Source organism: Aethalodelphis obliquidens, unplaced genomic scaffold (assembly GCF_003676395.1).
Source record: "Aethalodelphis obliquidens isolate GAN/ISIS:26980383/991018 unplaced genomic scaffold, ASM367639v1 scaffold10, whole genome shotgun sequence".
Taxonomy (NCBI): domain Eukaryota; kingdom Metazoa; phylum Chordata; class Mammalia; order Artiodactyla; family Delphinidae; genus Aethalodelphis; species Aethalodelphis obliquidens.
In genome coordinates this window covers 40,298,674-40,326,150 of record NW_020837954.1, presented here as the reverse complement: position 1 = coordinate 40,326,150, position 27,477 = coordinate 40,298,674, and the positions used below count along the sequence as shown (strand labels likewise).

Sequence of the window (27,477 nt, the reverse complement as noted above, 5' to 3'; positions counted from 1 at the left end):
GCCAAAATGTAAAAAGAATGAGACAGATCATTCAGGAAAAAAAGAGAAAGAGATAAAACAACAACAATCAGCTGAAACAGAGAGGATGGAAAATAATAACCAACAAAATATATTTAGTTCTTGCTTTGTGGCAGGCAATAATAGCTTTACATGCACTGTCTCATTTGATTCTAAAAGCACTATGAACTAGCATTTTTAAGATGCTTATTTTATACATCATGAGGCTTGCAGAGGGAAAGTAACTTACCCGAGGTCACACCTTATAAGTCCCCACACCAGGAATCAGAACCTCATAGTCTGACTAGAGGAGCTTATGCCATGGCCTAAGGTTCAGTCCTGCCCTGAGTGCTTGGAAAGATGGATGTGAGAATTGGCAAGGGTGCGAGGGGTCAGGATAGGTCAGGACGTATGGGAAAAAGGAAAAGGAGGGTGAACCAGAGACAACAGAAGGTGCCTTCCCCTTCTTCCTATTCTCTTCCCTTCCTGAATAATTTAGTCCTAAATCCATTAGCTGGGACAAAGGGAGGCAGGACTCTGTAATGAGGGGAGTGAGGAGCCACAGCTCAGGACACAAGGGAGGCAAGAGGGCATCTATTACCAGGAGAAGGGGTGCAGCCCATTGTAAGAAACCAGGGCCAAGCAGCCTGAGGAGGGGGTCCGAGAGGGAGAGAGGACGGTGGCAGAGATGGGTAATATGTTCATGCAGGGGAATTGATCTAATAAAATAGGAGACCATGAGACTCTATGTAAATTAAAATTTCGATGAGGAACAGAATATTTAGTTCAAAGTACCTCTCACCAACATATTTATCATCAAGGGGAAAAAATAACTGTACAGTGAAGAAGCCGGGCAGACACCGTCTCAGTGAAGTGATGAGTGAACACTATCAGTAATGGGAAAAACCAAAATGATGTACCACCTTATAAGATGCAACGAGATGCACACATCATTCTGTGATATTCCTCCCAAGATGCATGACCTGAATCCAATTATTAGGAAACATCAGACAGATCCAAATTGAGGGACATTCTACAAAATAACTGGCCTGTGATCTTAAAAAATGTCAAACTAACGAAAGTCAAAGAAAGAGTATAGAGCTGTTCCAGACTGAAGGGGGCTAAAGAGACATGACAGTGATTCTGAACTGGATCCATTGGCCGTGCAGGCCATTACTGGGACAACTGGCAAACGCTGAGTGGGGTCTCGGGATTAGGTGGTGGTAATAGGCAATGCTCCTGTCCTGGTTTTTGTTAGTTTCTTTTTGTTTTTTTGAGGTACACAGGCCTCTCACTGTTGTGGCCTCTCCCCTTGCGAAGCACAGGCTCCGGACGCGCAGGCCCAGAGGCCATGGCTCACGGGCCCAGCCGCTCCGCGGCATGTGGGATCTTCCCAGACCGGGGCACGAACCCGCGTCTCCTGCATCGGCAGGCGGACTCCCAACCACTGTGCCACCAGAGAAACCCCTGTCCTGGTTTTGATGGTTGTATTTTGGCTGTGTAGGAGAATGCCCTTGATTGTATTTAGGGATAATAGGGCAACAACTTGGCAAATTACTCTCAAAAGCTTCAGGAAAAAAAAAGTCTTTCTATTGTACTTGCAATATTTCTGTTTGTGATTGTTTAAAAATTTTAATGGGAATAATAATACAAGGAAAGAGGAAGGAAAAGAAGGTATAAACCAGGGGTCCCCAACTCCCGGGCCATGGACTGGTACCAGTCTGTGGCCTGTTAGGAACCAGGCCGTGCAGCAGGAGGTGAGTGGCTGGCGAGCAAGCGAAGCTTCATCTGTATTTGCAGACGTTCCCCATTACTCGCATTACTGCCTGAGCTCCGCCTCCTGTCAGATCAGTGGCAGTGGTGAGTTGTATAATTATTTCATTATATATTACAATGTAAGAATAATAGAAATAAAGTGCACAATAAATGTAATATGCTTGAATCATCCTGAAAACGTCCCCCACCCCCGGTCCATGGAAAAATTGTCTTCCATGAAACCGGTCCCTGGTGCCAAAAAGGTTGGGGACTGCTGGTATAGACGAGAGGATGGAGGAGGGGAGATGGATGAGTTCTGAGTGTTTGGCCATCAGTGCAAAAGGCTGTATTTAGCCACTTCAGGATTCCAAGGAGAGAGCTTTGCAATAGCAATGAGAGAATCCTAACAGTGACAGGATGGTAGGAAAAAGGCACATAATGGCCCATTGCCATCTAGGTTTTCTCTCCTCCGTGACATCCAGCAGGACAAGGCATTTATTTTATCATCGCTGAGTGGCTGAGAAACAATGAAGCTGCCTTAGAGAATCAGAGGACACAGCAAGTGCTGAAAACATCAACTGGATTCTTTGGGGCCTAAATATACGGGGATCTCCTAGAATCTGACAAGAAATCACAAGAAAGGTGCAGTTTTAGATGAGAGCAAGGTATGACGGAGGAAGGAAAGCAAAGGTCGGCCGCCTTTTGGTTCAGGGTTACCAGCAATATCACAGCAACTATTCACCCTTCACTTCCCAGAACAGCTGTGATTGTTACGCTTTTGTCCCTATCAGCCCAGACTCTCTACTATCAGTTCACGTGTACCTGCTTGAGGTCTAGAAGAGCTGATCCCTGTAAGCAGTGTCTTTGGTACAGCGTCATTCCCAGAAGAGGAAAGGAGAAAGAGAAAGCCTGGAAAGTGGAGTAAGTAGAAAGCGAAGGGAGAGAGAGAGCAAGGGTGAGGGCGCATGTGACAGTGTAGCTCTACGTGGTCCCCCCACACCCCGCCAGCCATACGCACCATCACCTCTTACCTCAACTCAGGATCAAGCCACAGTCCTCTCAGAGACAAAGTTTTTAACTCACTTCATTTTGGGCTTCCTCCTTTTAATGATGAAGTCTTCTGTGAAGGAGACAAGAAATGGAAAATAAAGTGTACAAAGGAAGAAAATACTAATCCTTACTTTCATTTACTACATGAGGACCATGCCTTAAAAGGAGCTCCTCTAGGGACTTCCCTGGCAGTCCAGTGGCTATGACTCCGTGCTTTTGCTGCAGGGGGCATGGGTTCGATCCCTGGTCAGGGAACTGAGTGGCCAAAAAAAAAAAAAAAAAATTAAAATAAATAAATAAAGGCTTTTGCCCATGCTAAAATTAAAAAAAGAAAAAAAAGAGTTCCTCTAATTACACTAGTAGTCAGAAGGTTGCTGTCTGTATTTGAGCTGAGCTGTTGGCGATGGTGCCAATCACGGTTTTTGGTGACTGGAATCAGACAGTCATGAGTCTGTAGCCCATAGCTGGCCTGAAACTGTCAAATAAGTGAAATCCTGGGCTCCTATAGTCATGAGGATATTCTATAATGTGACAAAGCTAGTAATATGGACTCAAATAACCGTTGTGCCATGGAGGGTCGTAAGGAGCCTGGGTTATTGTCTTCCTATAAAGAGCCACAACACTCTATTCAACTCTCTACCATCCCAACTGCTAGTTGTGTACATGTGTACACTTACATATGCTCATACTATTTTGTCACAAGTATGTAGTTCTCACACCGTATTGTGATTGCAGACACCATAGACACTCCTTTTTCCTCTCCATAAAATTCTGAAATAACCCCTTCAGGAATACCTGGGACCAGGTGAACTACAACTATAATTGCTCTCAGAACTCAAGTGCTGTAAGGCCAGTATGGAAACTGGTGTGGTGGGGATATAAGGAATCTGGAGTCAGACACATCCAGGTTCATATTTGGGCTCTGTCACCTGCTACTTGGTGACCCTGGCATGTTATTTAATAGCCCTGAGCTCAATTTCCTCATCTATAAAATGAGGATAAAACCACCCAACTCGGGACTTCCCTGGTGACACAGGGGTTAAGAATCTGCCTGCCAATGCAGGGGACACGGGTACGATCCCTGGTCCGGGAAGATCCCACATGCCGCGGAGCAACTAAGTCCGTGCGCCACAACTATTGAAGCCCGTGCACCTAGAGCCCTTGCTCCGCAACAAGAGAAGCCACCGCAATGAGAAGCCCGCACACCTCAATGAAGAGTAGCCCCCGCTTGCCGCAACTAGAGAAAGCCTGCGCTCAGCAATGAAGACACAACGCAGCCATAAATAAATAAATAAATATTAAAAAATGAAATTAAAAAAAAAACAACACCCGACTCAACTCAGTGTTGGGACCACTGGATGCACCAATGTATAAAAAACACTGAATAGCATGGCTATTGCACAGTGAGCACCTGTAGCTGCTTGTGCTGGTCCACCACACTTGACCCTGTGTCCAAAAGTATAATCTCCTCAGTGTTTGCCGGGCTGGGTTCCTTCTTGATCACTGTTAGTTTCATATTTCCCAAGTTTCCTTCATTCTAAGGAATGAAGGAATTTCCTCAGCTTAAAAACTGTGAAATGGAGTGTGCCTTGTGATCACTCTCCACTGGCAGGGACAATTGCATGGTGGTTGTCATTTGGCTGTACCTGCATGGACTTAGTCATGGTTGTTCACATTAAATTATGTACATTGGTTGTACTGCATGCGTTGCATTTAATTGCCATTTAAAATGTGTTCCCAATGGGTACCTGAAAATCTTTTGTTGACACCTTCTTGTAAGATTGAGAAAGTTTCTGTATAAAACTTGCAGAATGCACATCAGAGGCTTGGAAGAAGGTCCAAGAGACCAGAGTGGAGCACTCCTCTAAGAAATGCACAGAGGATGAGGGCACAGAGAGTGACAGATAAATATTGTGTGGAAGAATCCCAAGTAGTAAGAAAGCATTGAGTCACATAATTAGCTGCATTTTTTTTCTTTCTCAGTGGTCCATAGTATAATGATGTATCTTATAATTGATGGATCTCAGATTTGATAAAACACAGTAGTCGACTCTTGCTCATCCACAAGTGGATGATAGAGTACACATTTTTGGGGAAAAAAATCACTTAACAAAGTGACAACATCCACATATTGGAGGGTATGTCTACTGTTCACAAACACATGCTACTCTGTATGTGCCCTGTGGCCCTTTCGCAGCACAGTCATTTATGTGGCTTCCAGAATTCCTGGATCTGAGAACAGTTCCTCCAGAGAGAGGATGATCTCCCAGGGGAGCAGGTGTAGCTGTGGATCCAAGGCCACAGAGAGGGAGGAGAGAATGAGGAGAAGGAAGGGCTCCAGGGGATTGGTAGCCAAGACCAGGCCTGGCCCCTCTTGTCCCCTTTGAACCCCGGAACAAAGGTAGGCGTCAGCTAAGGAACAAAGAATGTAACCATATATTTTATCTTCTCTGGTTTGATGCTTTTTATTGTTTGTTGCTAAATATTTGTTCTGGAAATACTTCAATACTTTTGAATTATGTGTATGGATGGTAAATGTGTGCTGAATTTTAACTAGTTTTGTTGTAACTGTGATTTGAGATTATCTCTCTGTATACCAAAGCCTCCACCCCTAACCTCTTCAGTTATGCTGGTCAATTAATCAAGATAGCACTGCTCTTACGGCATACGAATCGTTCTGTGAAACCAACTGTGTGGCAGTGCACACGTGTTTTGTCAGTGGTCCAAAAGCAGGGTCAGCTGTTAACTATTTACTAGGACCACTCTTAAAAACTGGAGATAGTATTAAAGTTTTGGTATATATATATATATATCCATATATATCTCATATCTTTCCAGTTTTACAAATTGCTTTAGCTATATAATATAATATATACTAATATTTTCCCATGACATTAGATATTTTAAAAAACAGCAGTTACCAATCATGGTGTGGACCTATTTGGAACATCACAGTCTCTTGTAAGATGTGCCAAAACGAACTGCACGCAATGGTTCAACCGATGTTTGGGAAATAGTTTTCTGTTAAAGGGCAGTGGATGATTCAAGGTTCTCCCTCTGATGAGTCTCCTGTGCTCTGCTGTGCTTTCTTGTGGGGAGATCACAGAAGGGCAGCCTGACATTTTGCTTAACTTACTGTGATTGGGGCCTCCTTTTCTCAGGCTGCAGGTTTGTAGTTCCCATTGTTTCTGGTGTCTGCCCCCAGTAGCTAAGGTTGGTTCAGTCGGTTGTATAGGCTTCCTGGTGGAGGGGACTAGTGCCTGTCTTCTGTTGGATAAGGCTGGATCTCGTCTTTCTGGTGGGCAGGACCGCATCCAGTGGTGTGTTTTGGGGTGTCTGTGACCTTATTATGATTTTAGGCAGCCTCTCTGCTAATGGGTGGGGTTGTGTTCCTGTCTTGCTAGTTGATTGGCATGGGGTGTCCAGCACTGTAGCTTGCTGGTCGTTGAGTGGAGCTGGGTCCTAGCATTGAGATGGAGATCTCTGGGAGAGCTTTCGCCATTTGATACTATGTGGAGCCGGGAGGTCTCTGGTGGTTCAATGTCCTGAACTTGGCTCTCCCACCTCAGCGGCACAGGCCTGACACGGGGCCAGAGCACCAAGACCCTGTCTGCCACATGGCTTTTGGGAAGTCTGAGGTCTTCTGCCAGCGTTCAGTGGGTGTTCTGTAGGAGTTGTTCCACATGTAGATGTATTTCTGATGCGTTTGTGGGGAGGAAGGTGATCTCCACATCTCACTCCTCCGCCATCTTGAAGGTCCTCCTCAACAGCTTGAGTTTTAATGGAAATTGGGAAGGGGAGAGAGTGAAAGTCTGGGAGCTAGCGTGCAAGTGTTTTCATTGGCTTTTCTGACCACTGAAATCAGAGAGGGTGTCTATAAATGCCCTGAAAATAATACCACTTTCATGTAGTCTTTCCCCACACTGATATTTTATGATAAAACATTTTCAAAGCTATAACAAAGCTGAAAAAATTCTATAGTGAACACCCATATACCTACCACATAGTTTCTCTTTTTTTCTTTTGTTGTGTTATTTCCATAATGACGTGAAAGCTCTTGAATGATGGGGTTTACCTGCCACTCATTAGAACTGGTCTCTGTGATACTTGGAGCTTGGAGGTTAGTTCTTTGTAGCACTTTGAAGCATAGCATTTACTTAGTTTTTTTCTAAGATTCTTAACACAGCAGTAAACACATTTTTAGTATTGGTCCATCACAGTCATAGGTTGCAATTCTGGTTGAACCTTAGAGAAGATATAACTGTTGTGGCCTCCCTCTCTTCTGACAATGGGGCCCCAGTTAACCTTTTAGCTTTGAACAGAAAAGCCCTGTGTTCTAGATCTTCTCTCTCATTTGAATAATTTAAAATGACCATATTTCCACAAATTCATTCAATTCAGTCACTTATGGAAGAAAGTTTGAAAAATCAAAATGTAAAAATCATCAGAAAACTTGTTTTCAAAGAAACTCTCAATGAAACTCTTTTTAAGAAAAAGAAATTCAGTAACCAGGTGTTAAGTCTCTGAGATTTCTTGCTTGCTCTGGTTGAAACTAGAAGGAAATGAAACTTTAAGGAAAAGGGGAAGGTGGAGAAAGAATAGACATTTTGCCCTCGAATTATGAGAATTCATCGAACTATCCTTTCCTTCTCTCTCAGATTCACACCAAAGTTGCAGTAGGCAGACAGTCACTTACATAGAGGTGAGGATGAAACAGATCTGGAGATCTCCTGGATGTCTACTAGAAGTCTCCAACTAGCACATTTCCAACTCTTTTCACATTTCTTTGGCAGGTATTTTCAGTCTACTGGACAGGCAACTTACCACTTAGTAAAAGAAGCACAGGAGGCCAGACTTCCCTGGGCATTGTTCTAAGGCTCCTGCATCATAATGTGCTGACATAGTCTCTGAAGTAAGAGAAGAACCTGGGAAGCAGCAGCCCTGAAGGTCAGCCCCTAACCCTGGGGTTAGGTGTTGCTAGCATTCCTGTGGAGCTGCACAGCTCAGGAGCAGTAGTTCTGGTTGCCACGTGAGGTTTTCAGAGGCTTCCCTGGAGAGGAAAAGCCAATTTAGTCATAGGATCACCATGGAAAAGATATCATACTGAGAAAGTTGAAAACACTATCATTTATCATTCAAGTGATAATTTATCATTCAATCTACCAACATCCCAATTTTCAGAGACTTAAACATATTTAAGCCGCTTTGTGCTTCTATGAAGAAAAACTTCTAAAGAAGGTAGGATTCTTAGAGGGCAGAGGCCTCTTTGTCTTCATACCTCCAGTTTCTAGTATATTCTGACACATGCTGTAGTAGGCACTCAGTAATTGTTGGGTGAATGAATGAATGTAAAGAACTGCATGGTATTCTCTCTCTGAAGTTCTCCTCTCTCTTGAAGATACATGATTAGGTTATTTGTCTTTGCTTTTCTCTGTGGCTTCCCTGTCAGATTGTCCTTCTTCACCTTTGTGTTGTGGTCCAGTGCTGCAGATGCCCACCTGTCTAGCCACTCCCTCCCCTGCTCTTGAGGATGGAAGGGCACCAGGGGATGCAAACTCACCACTTAGGCCTGGGGGGCATGACCTTAGTGAATTAACTTCATTTGGGTCACCATATTCTAGATTCACACACTTGCTTTGGACAGAGCCCAGAGGATATTCAGTCTCTCAGAATAAATATCATCTGAGTTTTTGAGTGGATGATAGGGTTCCTATTTCCTTAAGAATGGTAACTTCCATGTGGGACCATGTGTTGGGGTCAGGGAGACCACAGCATCCACTCCCATAGGATGTGTATCAGGCAGTTTTCCCAGAAGCAGTGTTGAGGGCTGGATGCATAAATGGAGTGTTTACTGGCATCAAGCTCTGGTGATAACTCTCCACGTATAACTGGCTCAGCCTGCAGGCAAGGGCAGTCTGTACATGTGCAGGATCAAAGGGTTTCCTTTTATTTTTGCCTCAGACACTCCCTTTCCCGTCTTTTATCCTGAATGCCCTCTTTCGGATGGACAAATTCTTCCTCTAGTTGTATGAGTACCATTGGTTCTTTCTTCATTCAGCATATTTGTTGTGTGATCACTTGCCATTTTCTGTGCTTCCTGACTCAGGACCAGGGTACATTTCTGCATAAACCTGATTCATCTCTTCCATGTTGGTGTTACTAATTCTGATGTCTTGATGAAACTCTTCGTTTCTCACTTCTATTTTTTTCGAGGCTACTGGTATCTTAAAAAGTGAAGAAATACCAAAAGAGGGAAATAAAAAACATGGTATATTTTAAATATTTACCTTTAAAATATTAATGCTTTTTAACGTGCACAGCGTATTAAACCATACTTATAACTTTACGTGGAGATGATGTCATAGTTCTGAGTCTGAGGCACTTTGTTGAAATGAGGTCCATGACCAATTAACCTTCTGTCCTTGTTCCTCATGAGATGTGCCAACTTGCTCATGCCTGCATGGGGTCCTCTCTACTGCATGTCCTAAGCATGGTATGAAGTTTTTATGCCAGGTTCTGTCTCTGGCTCCCTGGTGAGTGCTATACAAGGTCAATTCTGTTGGTCAGTTTAGCAATGAGTACCTACTATTTCCTGGGGCTACAGAGGTGAACAGTCTCTGCCATCAAGTGGAGGAGGGGTGATGTAAGCAGATAATTTCAGTGGGATGCAGAGATACGTGGAAGCACAGATAAGAGGCACTAAGTCCAGTTTGGGGATTAAGGGAAGGGTTCCTGGAGGAGTTAATGTCCAAGGTTAATCTTGGAAGATTAGCCAGCCTGAGCAAAGGCATTGAGGCATAAAATGACATGCTTTGAAGGGGTAACTGCAAATGGTCTGCTGTTAAGTGAGGGGGGAAAGTGAAGGTGGACGAGGGAGGGGCTAGATCACAGAGGACTTTAAAGAACCTAACTGGGGGCTTGGACTTAATTTGTTGCAGCAGTTTTCTAATGAGGAGTTTTAGCACAGAGAGATTTATGCTCTGCATTGATCACTTTGGTAACAGTGTGAAGGACAGACTCAGGGAGGGCAATTCTGGAGGCATACGGATTAAGATGGTAGCAGTGGGACTAGAAAAGAGAGGGTTAATTTAGGAACTATTAGTAGAGTTGACAGAACTTGGTGACTAACTGGATGTGGGAAGTGAGAAGAAAGAGTGACTCAGAGGTTTCTGGTTTGGGAAACTGGGTAAATGGTGGTGCCATTAACCAAGAAACAAAACACAGGCAGAGGAACAGGTGTAGGAGGCAGGAAGGATGAGTTCCTTGTTTGCAGGAGCCCTTGTCTAGCATGGTGCCTTGTATTCAATAGGTGTTTAGTAAATAAGAGGCTTTTTTCTTAACCTTCAGTGGCTTCCCATGCTCTTAGGCTATTTGACATATATCATAGGGGGGTGTGTGTGTGTGTGTGTGTGTGTGTGTGTGTGTGTTCAGTATACACCCAAGAGCCTATACATGTGTGAGCGTGATCTGGCTGCATCCTGGCTTCAGTTCTCTCCAGCTGTATCTCAGAACCCTCCCCTCTCCCTCATCATGCTTGTCTCCTTTCTGGTGTTGTATTCTTTAAGTCCTTTCCTCTGTCTGAAATGCTCTTCTCTCAGTTCTTAACATGCGGGGCTTATTTTCATTCTTCTGATCTGACTTCAAATGTCACCTGTTTAGAGAACCCTTTCCTCAATCCCCGGACAAGTGATTGTCTCTCAGCTCTAAATCCACCACTGCATTTTACATTGTGGTGCTGGGGCTGGAACTCAGCTAACGACATTTTTTTTTTTTTTTTTGCCAGCTGGCTTCCTGTTAGGTTGAACAATAGGCTGCATTAGACTATAGGGAACTCAGCAAGCAGAGGGAGCGAAGAAGGGACTTGTGTTCGTTCCTGATTGCTTCTTGATTCTCTCTGTCACCCTGGTAATGGCAACTTGTTCTAGCCTTTTTTCCCCCTCACTCTCAGAATTAGCATCTGGGCAGTGCCCTTTCCTTGGAGGGTTGAGTCCTAGCTCCAAGAGGTCTAACCTCTGAGCTTACAGATTCTGATAATTCTAACCTCTTCCTCCCTTCTCCCAGCCCTAGTTTTTTGTGGTATCCGCTTCCTATAGTTATTATCTCTGACATTTCCATGTTTCTTTTGTGCTTTTCCAGATCTCCAACACAGATTTAACTTATTGTTACGCTAAAGTCTCTTAGTGTAATTTCTGCCTTTCTTAATGGCTGGATCTTACACGACTGAATATGATTTAGGGCTCCATCCAGTTACTCTCTAACTATAATAGGATTTTCTTCATAGACTTTTCATAATCTGTATTTCAAAAAAAATTTTTTTTTTTGCTTTCTCATAATCTGTCTCCTCTTGGATATGAGTCTTGGTCTCATTCATCACTGTATCCTCAGAGCCTAGCATGGAGCCTTGCATACTGTAGGAACTTAATATATGCTTGTTAAATAAATTATTGAATTATTACAAAAGACTACAGGAGACATATTGCTAACTGACCATACAAAATGGCCAGAATTGAGCAACTTTTTAACCTCTTGGTTCTAGGCCAAGTTATAAATGAACTCTATAATGATGTAACTCTGTTATAGACAGTTGAGCTCAACACTTCTTATAAGCCTGTTAGAATACAATGTATTATTTAACATAGATCCACCCATCATCATTGGGATAATAAGATACATAATTTATTTGCTTTGAATTCTGTATGTACATAAATCCCTACTTTCTATAATTAGGAATGATAATGACTTACCTATTAGGGTTTCATGAAGATCAAGAGTTGGTTATGGGTTAGATCCACAAAGTTTTTTTGGTTAGCAAATAATTGAAAAAACAAAAGCCATCCAAAGAATCCACTTGCTGTAACATGCAACATCACTTAATAGCATTTACTTGGTATATGTAATCTGCTTATATTCTTTTTTTCATTGTGTGTTACATGATTTGAAACAACCAAAGCACAGAACCAAGAAAGCAGGTTAAAAAGGAACTGCTTACAAGGAATTACCATAGCACAGGGAATTATATTCAATATCTTGTAATAACCTATAATGAAATATAATCTGCAAAAACCCACACCTGATTCACTATGCTGTACACCTGAAACTAATGCAATATTGTAAGTCAACTATACTTCAATAAAATAAAAACTACAATGTCTAAGATGAGAATTGCACTCGATAGGATTAATGGTAGATTAGACATTGCAGAAGAAAAGAGTAGTGAACTTAAAGCATAGCAATAGAGCCCATACAAAATGAAACACACAATAGAAAAAGAGTCCCCCCCAAATTAAGAGCATCTGTGAACTGTGGGACAATTTCAAGTGCCCTCATGTGCAGATAATTGGAGTATCTGAAAGAGAGAAGAGAGTGGGGCAAACAGAAAAAGTATTTAAAGAAATAACTGAAAACTTTACAAACTTGATGAAAATGATAAATCCATAGATCCAAGAAGTTCAATAAACCTCAACCTCAATAAACTGCACCAATACACATCATAATCAAACTGATCAAAAACAACGACAAAGAAAAAAGTCTTAAGAGCAGCCAGAGAAAACATATATGCTATGTACAGAGGAACAAAGATAAGGATGACAGCAGATTTCTCATTGGAAACAATGCAAGCGAGAAGAGGGGCATCTTTAAAGTAACCAAAGGAAAACACTATAAACCTGGAGTTTTATACCCAGCAAAAATCTCTCTCAAAAACAAAAGCAAAACAAATACTTTTTCAGACATGCAAAAGCTGAAAGAATATATCACCAGCAGACCCACACAACAATTTTAAAGGAACTCCTTCAGGCAACAGAAAAATGATACCAGATGGAAATGTGGATCCACACCAAAGAATGAAGAACCCCAGAAATGGAAACTACATAGATAAATATACACAATTCTTTCTGAAAGTCAAGCTCTGAAGGGAACAAGAAAGACTGGGTAATTGCTATGGGTAGGCAGGGGGCTAAGGGAGGTTTTCATTTTTGTTTTTAGGACATAGGAGAATTTTAAGGATGTATAAAGCTGATGGGAAAGCATGTAAGCAGGGAGACGTGACACTACAGGTTAGATAGAGCAGAGTATAGGGCTTGGGCAGAAAGGTGGGTCCTTGACAGAAGAGGGTCAAGCACTTCTTTGTGACCTAGAGAAGGGGCTGGGTGTCTGGGCAGGGAGCCTGTCAATTTAGTGGGGGTGGCAGTCTTGCTGTAGACTTTGGTGGATAGGTATGTACTGCTTGTATAATCATAAGAAGAAACAAACAAACATGAAAAAAAGGAACTGCTTAACTTCCACACAGCTATAAGCAAGAATCTAAAAACACCTTATAATCTTTAATTTAAATATCAACTACTAAGACAAAGAATTATAATACATCATACATACATAATTTTAAAATAATTTTGGTCAAATAATGCAAATAGATTATATGACGTTGACTTTCACTGTACCAAGTAGAACCATTTTATTGACCCTTAAGTTTTAAATTAAATTTCCCTTGAATCTACCTCAAATGTGTTCATATATATTTTTTTCCTTTTCTAATTCAGAAAGAAAAATGTTCCTTTTCTTCTCCAGCCTAACTGGGCCATCAGTGTCCTTTAATCCAGCCCTTCCTTCCTCTTCTCCTTTCCCCATCTGGAACCTTACTCTCAAATTTTTAATATGCCCACTACTATTGTTTTTCAAACAAATATCTTTTCTTCATCTTGTAATTGGTTCAAGCTACCATCCTGTGTCTATCTTTCTTTCCTCATGCCCAAGTTCCAAATATTTCATAGTCACGGTTTCTATTTTGCTATCTGGCTTTTGCCTTCAACCCATTATTGAAATTGCACTCTTGCAGCTCACAAATGATTGCCTGATCAATACATTCTTTTGAGCCCTCATTCTTCTTGACATTTATTTTTGACAGTTGATTATCTTTCCTTCTTGAAACTCCCCTCCCTTGTTCTGGGACACTGCAGTTCCCTGTTTTTCCTCTTCTACAAACTGCTCTTCCTTTCATTACATCCATGGCTTTTTCCTCCAACACTCCAAAATAAGGTGCTTCCCAAGGCTCTGTCCTCTTTTCTTGGCAAGTCCTTCCTTAATAATCTTTCCTATCTACGCTTATGTTTCAAATACTATCTTCATGTGAAGGATCCCCAAGGTTATATTCAGCCAGTATCTCTTCTGTGAACTCCTAACCTATACTTTCAAATGCCAACAGGACATGGCTACCTTAGGGCCCCTCTGACATCTCAAACACATGACCAAACTTACCAGCTCCTCCACAAAATCCATGTTTCTGACTTTCTTTTTTTTGTTTCTTGTTGAATATGTTCTCAGTCAGCCAAGACTAAAGACTTTGAATCATCTCTTATTCGTCTAACTTCCTTTCCAACACTTGTAATCAGTCATAAAATTCTTTCCATTTTTTAGGTCCAGAGGCACACTCAGATGTCATGACTTTCCTATCACCATTACCCCTCTAACATTATGGTTAAGGCTATCATCACCCCTCACCTGCACAATAATGATCACTTCTTATTTGGTGTCTCTCTTCAGTTTTTCCCCAATCCAGTCTATCCTATTCAATGCTGCCAGAGCATTTTTTTTTCCCAAAAAATGATCCTAATACTTTCCTCATCAAGAATCTCTAATGGTTTAATTGTCTCTAGAATAAATCTAGACTCCTTACCCTGGTATTCAAGAAGTTCATAGTTTGGGCCTCAAACATGTACTTTTTTGGTCTTACAAATATATCAGTTTTCTGTTTCTATGGCTTAGTGTTTGGGAATATGGACTCTGAAGCCAGATTGTTAAGTTTGCTTCCTGGCTCCTCCTTTTATTAGCTGTGTCACCCTGGACAAGTTTCTTAACCTCTCTGTGCCTCAGTTTCCTCATCTATAATAGGAATAATAACACTTACAGGGTTGTTGTGAAAATTAAACATATGAAAAGTGCTTAGAAAAGTGCCTGGTAAGCTCTGTATAATGTTTCATGGAACAAATATTTACTTTTGCCTATCCATATGCACATATGCCAGGAACTCTAAGGATTTGGGGATAATATCAGTAAACAAAACAAACAAAAATCATTGCCCTTGTGGATCTTAAATTCTATAATAAAAATAACAATTATTATTAATTGTACATTCTGTTTCTAGAATACCCTTCTTCCTGCATTATCACCTTTAAAATTCTACCTTGACTTCAAGACCCACTAAAATTTCTTACCCCTTGAAATCTTACCTTGTAGAAGGTTCTCATTGGAACTCCTCCAACTCTTTAAATCTGAATTACAGCATTTATCACATTTTACACATTCTACCATGTTATTATCAAATATCAAACATATCAAATATTATGCTTACTTGCACATGTTTTTTTAATCTTCCTTGATGGACTGTAATGTTAGCAATTATCCCTGTTCATTCTTGTAAATAGTATAGCATGATGTACCTTGTACTCAAGCACACAGTATATGCTTAATAAATATTTCTTGGATGAATGTAGGTAAAGAACTCCTTGCATGAGCTTTCATTTGACCTCTATTAATTAACCTTATCTTCTTTAATTGAACATATAAACTAAATTTAAAATGTAGAACATTTTATTTTCAACTTTGGAAATATCAAGTATAAGTATCAAATATTTATTGTTTACAAATTGGCTTTTTTCATTACCATCATTTGGCACCTTGTCTACTAGTGGGCTAATTTTTGTTGTTTGCTTTACTAAGTACTCTATAGCATATTTAATGTGCCCCGTTACCACTGTTTGGAAAGTGCCCCGAAGTTTTTATTAAAGAAGTCATTGTGGATAGCATATATTTCAACTGTATTTTCTATAGTCAGTACAGATTTTTGCCATTTTTCACTTCCAAACATGATAAAAAAAATGTCCAGGTACTCATCTGCAATTTTATGGTTCATTACTTATTTTCCCCCTCTATTCCAAGGAACTGTAGATGTTTGAAATTTGTTTTTATGACATCTGAAATAAAAATGTAGTTTTTTTCTAAATTATCAACTATCTTTCCTCTAAATTTGCTTGCTATTCTCCAGCTATGACTGGAAAGACCAGACCAACTACAGGTTCTCTCCTACTTTCTAATCTGTATTTGCACAATGCTACAGTAAAATATAGATTACTCTATATTTTTAAAAATCTCCTTTATACCACTTAACCTTGCTAAGCCATCTTAACTATTCCTTTTATCCAGGCAGAACCCCAACAGAATGGCATAACAATCTTCTCTTTTTTTATTAACAAGGCCAACACACACTGGATTTTAAATAATGATCGAGGATTTTTTTTATTCATTAAGTTTCAGTATCATTACAGAAAATGTTATGGTACAGAGTTGTTTAACATTGTTTTTTCTTTGCTCTTGATTTCCACATGAATGCTGGTAACACTAATATCTGTACAAGATCAGTCTTTGATTTTATTTTTTATTCTGTACAATTTTAAATGTATTGGTTAAAAAGGCTGTCAGCACTTAAGGAAGCATTTTTTCCCCCCAGTTTGTTTGTTCAAATAAAAGGTATCCAGTTACTGCCCAAGAGTACTGTGCCATGAGGCTACTGGGATGTGAGGCCCCCCCACCCCCGAACGCTCTGCGGGGATGGTTCTCCTTGAGGCAGGGCAGGGCCACCACCCAGTCACTCTTTGTTTGGCACTGTGCACATAAACACGAGATACATGATAAAGAACAAGCAAAAGCTCTCTGTAAAGCGGTTATGAAGCATACTAAGAAGGGAAATCCAAGTGTTGCCTACGCTAGTATAAATAAGCAGACAGCCTTGATTTAAGAGCATAAGTAGTTGTATTTTAAAGATGAGAAAAACACAAGTTCTGCAGGCACCTACTGCTGTCTACTAAAAGCTATCGCTATCAGACCTAGCATTGAACACACAAAGCAATTTGCAAGAAACGAAAAATTTGCTTTGATATAATCAGAATAGAGTTGTCTGTTAAGATTTATTTTTAGGTGTTTTTTTCTTTAAAAGGTATTTAAATTCTTTTGAAATATAGTTCAAGATGTTGACCATACAGATCAACTTTTATCCAAATCAGAAAAACTAGCTGTGCCGTTGCATATTACAGGATACAGTCAATGGTATGTAGACATGCATCAAAGCTTTCTCCCGCTGGTGACCATCATAGCCGTCCGATGACCATGACGTCCACCACCTCGCCCTTGTGGAGCTCCACGTACTGCTCTGTCTTTGGAGGAAGCATCAATAATCCATTGGCGCTGCGCATGCTCATCAGACGGCTGCTCATCTGATTACCTAGGAGGAAATACTCTCATTACAGCAGCATCAGCGTCATGGTGTATGCATGCGCAGCCCTTGCAGTCCTTTTCAGAATAAAAACTGATGAACAGAAACACAGGTCTTCAAGAGGAAGAGAGATGATCAGACTTCCCAGTACCTTTTTCAGGTGGCCTTGCTACTGTATCCTACTACCTTCTCACTGAACTTTAAAAATAAACATTACAAATTATTGCTTAAAAGAACAAAACCAAAATTTTACAGCATTGTGGAAAATACCATAGAATTTCTCAATTCAGGCTAAAATGTGACGTGTGTCTGAAAAGACAGGCTTTTAAACCCTATTAAAACAATAATGATAATAACAGCAGTGGCTACCATTTCTCTAGTATTTACTAAGTACCAGACAAGGTGGTAGACCTTTTACTCAGCTACCTTATTTAATTCTCAACGACTCAAAAGAGGTTAGATAACTTGCCTAGGGTCCTACTAATTAGTTGGTGGCCAATTTGAATGCAAGTCTGATGGCAAAGCCCATCAGAGACCTACTCACTGTGCTAGCTGATGTTTGCACTTGATAGGACCTTTGTTTAATTTTTTCTGGAATCCCATCAAAAGTCGGGTAAAATATGACTAGAGAAGTTGGGGATAAAAGTTTAAAGTCTACAGCAGGTAACTTCAGAACTCTGAATTATCAACGTTGATTTCTCAGTCCTTAAATCTTACCAATATCTAGTGTATAGTAAAGGCTACAGAGAATCACACTCTAATTGGGCTTTAATCTCACACTGATGGGTGGCATAGCCCAGTCCCCTCCTTTTCCTACCATCAAAGTTATGCTCAGAACTTACTGGTTGAACAAACAGATAAAAATCTTCTGTAATTTTAGATTTGTATTTCAAATGTTTATCTAGAAAATATGGCTCCATGGAATAACAAAATCTTTATTTTTTTTTTTACTCTTGTCCTGTTATGCTACACTGTTTTAGGAATAAGTTAACATCTAATCTTTCAAAAGGGAAAATGTACAATAATTACAAAATTAGGTATACTCAAGGAAGGAGGTTATACATAAATTTGTGTTTTAACAGGATGGGTGTATAGAGATACCTGCAGGTGTGAATGACTAACCTGTACTCTGTGCCCAAGGTAGTGGTTCTTGGTGATGCCAAGTCAGTATACACCGATGGTATTCTGGGCGAGGATCCAGTTTTACATCACATGATAACTACAGAAAAACGAGGAAAAGAAAACAAACTTGATCACCTGATCATCTCTTAAAACTACAGGGTGGTGGCAGTTGTGCAAAGAGTTCAATGGCCACGGAAATATCTTGGCATTCTGCTGTCTCCACCACTGCCACCTTATGTTCTTAATACAGGAAGTCCAGAGGTTGCGTTGCTCTGGTGAAAAGAGAAAAGAAGGCTAAGAAGTTGGTACCCGCAGTAGGAAAAAGGGCAGATGAAAAATATAAAGTCTATTCTTGAATTCTAATTTTACCTCTGACCTATGAATTAAGAAATCAAAGCAGATGTTTTAACATTGAAAATAAAGGAGGTAGACCTACACAAACATACAAGCTCAACATCCATTTATCGGTGTGTCATCCAACTGTCCGTCCATCCATCCATCCATCCATCCATCCATCCAGTAAAGATTTACTGAGGTGCTAATTCAGCTACTCATTCATACACTTATCTTTAATATGAAAGGGAGATTTTCTTTTTAAAATTTTTGTTGGAGTATAGTTGATTGACAATGTTGTATTGGTTTTAGGTGTACAGTAAAGTGAATCAGGTATACATATACATGTATCCACTCTTTTTTAGATTCTTTTCCCATATAGGCCATTACAGAGTACTGAGTAGAGTTCCCTGTGCTATAGAGTAGGTCCTTATTAGTTATCTATTTTACAATAGTGTGTATAGGTCAATCTCAATCTTCCAATTTATCCTTCCTCACCTCCCCCCTTACCCCCAGGTAACCCTAAGTTTGTTTTCTATATCTGTAACTCTATTTCTGTTTTGTAGATAAGTTCATTTGTACCCTTTTTTAAGATTCCACATATAAGTGATATCCTATGATATTTGTCTTTGTCTGACTTACTTCACTCAGTATGACGATCTCTAGGTCCATCCATGTTGCTGCAAATGGCATGATTTCATTCTTATTTATGGCTGAGTAATATTCCATTGTATATATGTACCACATCTTCTTTATCCATTCTTCTGTTGATGGACATTTAGGTTGCTTCCATGTCTTGGCTATTGCAAATAGTGCTGAAATGAACACTGTGGTGCATATATCTTTTCAAATTATGGTTTTCTCTGGATATATGCCCAGGAGTGGGATTGCTGGATCATATGGTAGCTCTATTTTCAGTTTTTTAGGGAATCTCCATACAGTTCTCCGTAGTAGCTGTACCAGTTTACATTCCCACCAACAGTGTAGGAGGGTTCCCTTTTCTCCACACCCTCTCCAGCAGTTATTGTTGGTAGATTTTTTGATGATGGCCATTCTGACTATCTCATTATAGTTTTGATTTGCGCTTCTCTAATAATGAGTGATATTGAGCATCTTTTCATGTGCCCCCTGGCCATCTATATGTCTTCATTGGAGAAATGTCTATTTAACTCCTCTGCCTATTTTTTGATTGAGTTGTTTGTTTTTTTGATATTGAGTTGCATGAGGTATTTGTATATTTTAGAGATTAATCAAAAGGGATAGTTACTTTCTTTTCTCTTGATTATCAGATTATCCTGTAATCAGGACTGATTATATCAGTCCCAATACTGATAAACAATCTCATTAAAGCAAATAAAAGTAGTCTCATAAAAGTTATACCACTTTGGTTTGGTCACATCACTGGCACTAAAAGAATTCCTCTGAATGAGTCTTTGCTATGGAATGGCATCTTTCATATCTTTGTAACATAGCCAATTTCTGTTCACACACATTATACAGAATGACCAATCAACATTCAACCTGGAGCCACTGTTTTTTTTTTTTTTAATCTATGTCATTAAATTCATCCTGAAATCTGATCAAGGTGATAATGTGTTGGTAGCAGGTGCCTAAAAGGTATAACTTGAACAAGTTTATACAGTACCTAATTATGATCTATAGCCCATCAAAGATTAGTTCAATGTTAGTGAAAACAAGACTCATTCCAATGCATGAGAATTAACATTTTCCATTAGCATAATAATCGTTTAAGTTACTCTATCTTAAAATGGTCCAGAAATCCTTTACTCAACTAAAACAGATATTGCTTAGATTAAATGATATAGTTAAAACTTGACCTGGAAATTTTTATTGAAGTGAGTTTATCTCTAATCCATTCTGGTTACTTTGTTTTAAAATATTCTAATAATCTAATTAGAATATTAAAACATTCTAATTATGCTTTTTATCTGGAATCCAGAATAAAATTCAATTCTAGGGTGTTTCTCCTTGATTAAGTCACACTCTACTCTTTCACATGATATTACTTATGTTTATACCCTATTTCATATCTACTGGGGGGTAACTTGCCATTGTTCCTAAATTATTCTGTGCTTACCTGAGGACAAAAATCTGTCTTTCAACCTGAGTGTGTGGGTGTGTGTGTTCTCCAGCACTAAACCACAAGAGCTATTCATGTGGCTGTGTCATTTGCTAAGTGTTTGAGGTTTTTCCCCAGCAATGGCACTGAATGGCTCATGGAAGTACAGTGGAGCAAATAATATACTGGGAAGATACTGGCACCTAGGTTCTACTCCCAGTTTTACTGCTAACCGATGTGCTGTATTGGCAACTTATTTTGCTTTCCCATACCTGTTTGTTCATCTACAAAATGGGGTTGTTTGTTTTAAAGGAAGATATTTGTTAATTTAATAAACAAGAATCAATTGCATCAAATTAAAGTGAATGAAATTTTTTCACAGCCTCACAAACAGCTGTTCCTTTTGTAGCAAGAGATGAAGCTAATTAGATTTTTATGGTATTTTACTGAAATGCAGAATACTTTATTCACCAATATATTTAGTTACACTGACACTATAGTTCTGGTATATTACAGCAGTTAGCTTAAGAAAGCACCTATTTACTATAAGCTTCAGTGCTTATAAGAATGATGTACCATGGGTAAACATACACATATATCAATATTTTGGTGGAAAAACACTGCAAATGGTGGATGTTTCACTTCTGCCGATTTCTTCTACTCTTTCAAAACTGGGCAGTGAGCTGTGGGCTAGGAGTCCTCTGTTTCCTTTGAATATTTTGCTGGCACACAGTAGTCACTCAAGAGATAAAATTGTATTATTTGGTATAGTATTATATGGTATGCTCTACATGTGAATGTCTAAGAGAGAGAATGAGAAAAAAAAAAAAAGAAAGGTCAATGAAATGAGCTGATAAGCCACAGACGGGGAGAAAATAATTGTAAAAAACACACCTGATAAAGGTCTGTTATCCAAAATATACAAACAATTCTTAAAACTCAATAATAAGAAGATGAACAACCCAGTTAAAAACTGGGCAAAAGAACTGAGCACCTTACCAAAGAAGATATACACATGAGAAGTAAGCATATGAAAAAATGTTCAACATCATAAGTCATTAGGAAATTGCAAATTAAAACAACAACGAGATATCACTAGATACTTACTAGAAAGGCCAAAAATCCAAAACACTGGCCACACCAAATCCTACTGAGAATGTGGAAGAAAAGGGACTCTTATTCACTATGGTGGGAATGCAAAATGGTAGAGCTACTTTGAAAGACATTTTGGCAGTTTCTTACAAAACGAAATATATTATCATACAGTCCAGCAATCACAGTCCTTGGTATTTACCCAAGTGAACTGAAAGTTTATGTTCATACAAAAACCTGCACACAAATGTTTATAGCAGATTTATTCATAATTGCCCAAATTTGGAAGCAACCAAGATACCCTTCAGTAGGTGAATGGATAAACGGTGGTATATCCAGAGAATGGAATATTATTCCTTGCTAAAAAGAAATGAACTATCTAGCCGTGAAAAGACACGGAGGAACAAACGCATATTAATAAGTGAAAGAAGACAATCTGAAAAGGTAACATACTGTATGATTCCAACAATATGACATTCTGGAAAAGGCAAAACAGTAAAAAGATCAAGGGTGAGCAGGGAGGGAGGAACGAATAGGCAGAGCACAGAGAGTTTTTAGGGTTGTGAAACTGTACGATATACAATGGTAGATACATGTAACTGTACATTTGTCAAGACCCCTAGAATACACAACACTGAAAGTAAACCCTAATGTAAACTATGGACTTTGGGTGATAATGATGTGTCACTGTAGGTTCATTGATTGTAACAAATGTACCACTGTGGTGCAGGACGTCAACAGCTGGGAAGGTTGTGTGTGTAAGGATGGGGTGGGGAGGAGGAGTAATACAGGAACTCTCTGTAGTTTCCAGTTAATTTTGTTATGAACCTAAATGTGCTCTAAAAACAAAATTTGTTACTTAAAAAAAAGGGGAGAATATTTTTTTCCTTCCTCTTTGTCCTGTCCATCTTTTAGAGAAGTGACCTCAAAGAATTATCTAATACAGTAAATAATTAATTGCAAACACAGTGTAATAGGGCACAAAGAAGTAAATAATCAACCCTTCTTAGGGACACTGAGAAAGGCTTCACAGAGGGCATGATGCCTGAGTCTTATGACTAAGGAATTTTCCAAGCTGAGAAAAGAGATGGGGGTGATTAGGAGAGAACCTCCTAGGAAGGAGATCTCACGTCCGTTCTGGAGGCAGAAAAAAGCTTGGTATGGTCAGAGTGCAGGATGGGAAGCAGATGAAGCTGGAAGGGAAAACAGGCCTTGGGATGGAGGGCCTCCTGTGCGCACTTGAGCAGTCTGGATTTAACCCTGCGGTCATGGGAAGCATTGAAGAATTTTAATTGGAGATGCTGACATGATTAGAGTTAGAAAAGGGATTTAAAAGGAGGCAGGATTAGAAGAGAAACCATTAAACATTGGAGCCATCATTCAAACCAGCTTATTTGGCTATAAAACACAGGGGATGTGGATGGTGGAGGGCGCTTTAGGAGAATGGTGAAGATTTGGAAGACTGCAGTAAGGAATGGAAAAAGCTGATCCACGGGATATAAAAGGATCATCAAGGGGAATTTGGGCCCCTGCTGAGGTTTGTAAATTGGAAGGGATAACTTGAACAGCTGTACTCTCTTCTCTAGTTGTACTCAGTGCCCTGGGAATAAAACTGAAGGACAAAAAAGGGAGGATTGATCTAAGTTTGTGGATTCTTAGAGTTACTACAGTTCATGGAAGAAGAGGCAAAAAAAATTTGAGGGTGTTAGAAAAACACTGAAGTGATACACCACAGGATTTAGGTTGGATGAGGAAAGGGGTAAAGCCAGAAGGGACTTATGGAAAGGGAGAAGGGAAGGTGTTATAGGAGTGTTTAAATTCTTTTATATCTACGGGTAGGTAACTTGCCATTGTTCCTAAACTGTATACCAGAGTTGGTGATTTTTGAGATGGAGCACTTCATGGTATTAAAAAGGATATGTGTATTGAGTTGCTGAAGCAGAAATAAAGTTATTTAGAATTATGAAAATAAAGCAACTGATGATAAGAGGTGAGGGAGAGAAGACTTTTAGACGATTGCCAAAGACCTGAAAGTCTTGGGAAGGTTTGATGGTGGTAATGAGGGGAAGGTGAAAGCTCCAGGAGACTCAGGGAAGAGGCTGGACTAAGCTGCACAGATTGGAGAAGAGAGTTTGTGAGAAAACAGATGACCAGAGGGGATTCTATTAGAGTGGAGGTCCCACGCGACATGCTCCAGGCCCTGGTTGGTACCTAGGGCCCGGACTCTGCTCAAGTCTGGTCAAAACTTCCAAAGAGTGGTTAAAGGAGCTTTACACTAACTTTTAAAAGTACTAGAGAAGTTATGAGGCACTGATTTCATTAGTCCAACAGAGAGGCGCTCGAGCTCATCTGCCTTATAAATCATCTAAAATTTATCAAGTAACTTTAAAAATTCTTACACCTGTTGGTGCGGATCAGTTTTAAGTTAATTTTTCCAAAGTTTCTATAACCTAGTTATATTTTTCATCTCTGAATAATAATAAAACTGGTTTATATTTCTTATAAATCATAGACAGTTCTATCATTTTCAATATCTGTTCTTTAATCAATCCATAGGCCATTATATTCTCATATAACAGGTATCCAATTATACCTTTTGATGTTCAATGACTGACCTTTTTTAAAGCTGAATAATGCTCCATTGTACACATACACTTCATTTTCCCTATCCATTCATCTGTTGTTGGAAATTTGGGTTGTTTTCTTATCTTTGTATAGTGAATTATGCTATAATGAACACCGGGGTGCAAATATCTGTTTGAGATCCTGATTTCAATTCTTTTGGACATATACCCAGAAGTGAGATTGCTGGATCATACAGTAGTTCTACTTTTAATTTCTGAGTAACCTCCATACTGTTTTCCATGAGGCAACATGGATAAACCTAGAGGACACGATGCTAAGTGAAATAAGCCAGTTACAAAAATACTGCATGATTCCACTTATAGGAAGTATCTAAAATAGTCACTCACAGAGGCAGAGAATAGCATGGTGGTTGTCAGGGGCTGAGGGGAGGAGGGAAGGGAAATTGTTGCTCAATGGATATAAAGTTTCTGTTATGCAAGGTGAATACATTTTAAAGAATCTGCTGTACAACATATTACCTATAGTTACCAATGTGGTATTGTGCACTTTAAAACACTTTAGGAGGATAGTTCTCACATTAAATGTTCTTAGCATGAAATAAACAAACAAATCAAAGAACACAAAGAAATGTTTGGAGGTGATGGATATGTTTAGTACCTTCATTGTGATGACGGTATCACAGGTGTTTGCATATGTCCAAATTCATCAAAATGTCTACATTAAATATGTGCAATTGTGTATATCAATTATACCTTAGTAAAGCTTAAAAGAAAGAAAAGTACTGATTTAGTATTATAGTTTAAATTGCCAGGAAAATTGTTCATTAGTTATTACATAGAAACTGTGTTACATAATTAGTTTACTAGTAGTAGTAAAGCAAACTGAAGTTAGTGTTGGTGGAGAAGGGGACTCTAATTTCGGAGTGATTTTTACTGCAGGTATAATTCCTCAGCCTTAGTGGTCCTTTTTCCAAACAATATGGTCTCCCTTTTCTTCTGCTTCACTAGCGTCTCTTTCTTGTCCTTTAATTGTCTTTTTCTGAACTGTTTAAAATTTATCAGCGGGGTCACAGAAAAAGTGATCAGCTAAATTGCTGTTCTCTCTAAGTTTACATAGGGGAAATTCTTGTCCCTCCTTCCATATAGGTTTAGTATTAGTTTAGTATTCTATTGACCATTTTGTCATTACATATCCACTCCTAAATGGACTTCTAGCTGGAGAAAATTATTCACTTTAGGAGTCATGGAATAATGTGGGAAGGGAATAAAAGGGACTCCTTTCCCTCTGTTTTCTATCATGAAGAGGGGACTATAACCACATTTTTCCTCAAAACTAATATAAAATTCTAGACGTTTGTTTTGGGCAGTTAAAAAATCATATCCTAATTTGTTATTAGGCTTCAATTTTGGTTTCCGGTCATTAGAAAACATTACCCTGGCTTTGATGATGGTTGGCCGAGGATCCAAGATGCCTTGCATCTTTCTCAGTGCAGGCACAACAAAGAGATTGCAGGTGACCACGGCTGACACAGGATTCCCTGAAAGTCAACCAAGCAGTTATTTATAGTACACACATAAAAATTTGCCATATAATTATGACTGTCTATACCTTCAGGTATCATAGAGAGTGAAATGACTAACCACTAGCATTCCTCTTCTGAATCACCTTGAATCCAAAAGGATGCCAGAATAGAGCTGTAGTTGACCAAATGCCACAGAGGGTGTAAATATTTGGATCTAGCAGTGAAACGCAGAGACTTCTGATGCACAGAAGCTGTTTGGCACCATTTATATCTGTTTTCCTGAGAGCCGTGCATTGAAAGCCTTTAGTAATGAGTTTGCACTTGCTATTTTTAAAATGTTCTAAAATTACCATAGTAGTACATGCTCAGTGCAAAAGAAAATTAGCAAGTAGGATAAGAATAAAGAAATTTATCCATAATCCCCTCTAACCAAAAATTTCTTTAAACTAAAAAAAAAACAACAATGATTTAAGACATGAAGGACTTGAAGGCAAATACTCTTAGGAACGGAATTATGTTCCCCTCAAATTCATATGTTGAAGTCTTAACCCCCAATGTGGCTGTATTTGGAGAAAGGACCTCTAAAGAGGTAACCAAAATTAAATGAGGTTGTAAGGGTGAGGCCCTAATCCAATAGGGCTGGTGTCCTTATAAAGAGAGGAAGAAACACGAGTGTGTATACACAGAAGAAAGGCCACGTGAAGACACTGAGAGAAGGTGGCCATCTGCAAGCAAGGAAGAAAGATCGTAACAGAAACCGACCTTGCTGGCACCTTGATCTTAGACTTTCAGTCTTCAGAACTGTGAGAAAATAAATTTCTGTTGTTTAAGCCACCCAGTCTGTGACATTCTGTTATGGCAGCCTGAGCAGATTAATACAAACACCAAGTTTTTTTGCAGTTATAAGAAAAATTTGAGGAATTCAACTGTACCTCTCCAAGAAGAAATCTGGGTGTGTCACGCACTTCAAAGAGAGGTATGGTGGGCTATGAAAAAAACGACTGAGCTGAGAATAACAGATTTCGCTTCTTGTGTGGTATTGTTAACTAACCAAGCCATGCGACCCAGGCAAGAGTTCCAAACCTTTCTGGGTCTAACGTTACTCATCCACAAAATGAAAGGTTTGGATTATATGATTCTTAATATTCCTTTTGGCTCTAAAATTCAAATTTTACTAATACTTTTATACAGTGGTATGTGAGTATGTATATATATAGAGAGAGAGAGGGGGTGGGGAATGCTTATTATATTTTAGGTTACCTTGGCCTGGCTTTGTGCTGCTAATTTCATCATCAAAATAAAAGCAATGGTCAGTTTAGCCTATTACTAGCTAAAAGCATACCTTTAATTTTCTTCTACCCACAAAAGCAGTTAAGAATAGATTTTTTTTAAGTTGTTAAAAAAAGTTGTGATGAATGACATTGATTATTTCAATAGAAAAAGTGAATTGTCCCACAGGACAGCAGACTCTTAATGAGAATCAATTGCTTTCCTCTTGCCTCAAAATATGAACAGATGGAAATTTTTCTGGAAAAGCAAAAAAAGGAAAAATAAAAGAAAAATAAGTAAGAAAGCTATTGCTCAACAATGATTACAGTATTCTTGTAATGCTACTGTTTTATAAAATTACTCTATAAAAAATGAATTGCTCTATATAAGAAAAGGGACTGGAAAAAT

General features: G+C 39.3%; 2 protein-coding genes across 12 annotated transcripts in view; both read right to left on the bottom strand.

The window, feature by feature from the left end:
• Nucleotides 1–7,623, bottom strand: part of GARIN2 (golgi associated RAB2 interactor family member 2) — a 29,960-nt gene extending 22,337 nt beyond the window's left edge. Inside the window, exons 1-2 of the mRNA XM_027111545.1 lie at nt 7,499–7,623; nt 2,784–2,872 (exon numbers count right to left, since the gene is read on the bottom strand). The gene's annotated coding sequence lies outside the window, so the exon portion shown is untranslated. The remainder of the gene's footprint in view (nt 1–2,783; nt 2,873–7,498) is intronic.
• An 8,431-nt stretch (nt 7,624–16,054) lies between these two features.
• GPHN (gephyrin) overlaps nt 16,055–27,477 on the bottom strand; it is a 626,342-nt gene continuing 614,919 nt past the window's right edge. For 5 of the 11 annotated variants that reach the window (XM_027111532.1, XM_027111539.1, XM_027111540.1 and 2 more), the window contains 3 exons: nt 25,712–25,815; nt 18,188–18,284; nt 16,055–17,074 (listed from right to left, as the gene is read on the bottom strand). In XM_027111532.1, coding sequence (XP_026967333.1) covers nt 16,941–17,074; nt 18,188–18,284; nt 25,712–25,815 — 335 coding nt within the window. In that variant the 3' untranslated portion in view covers nt 16,055–16,940. The remainder of the gene's footprint in view (nt 17,075–18,187; nt 18,285–25,711; nt 25,816–27,477) is intronic. The other 6 variants (XM_027111533.1, XM_027111534.1, XM_027111543.1 and 3 more) reach the window with 2 other exon arrangements.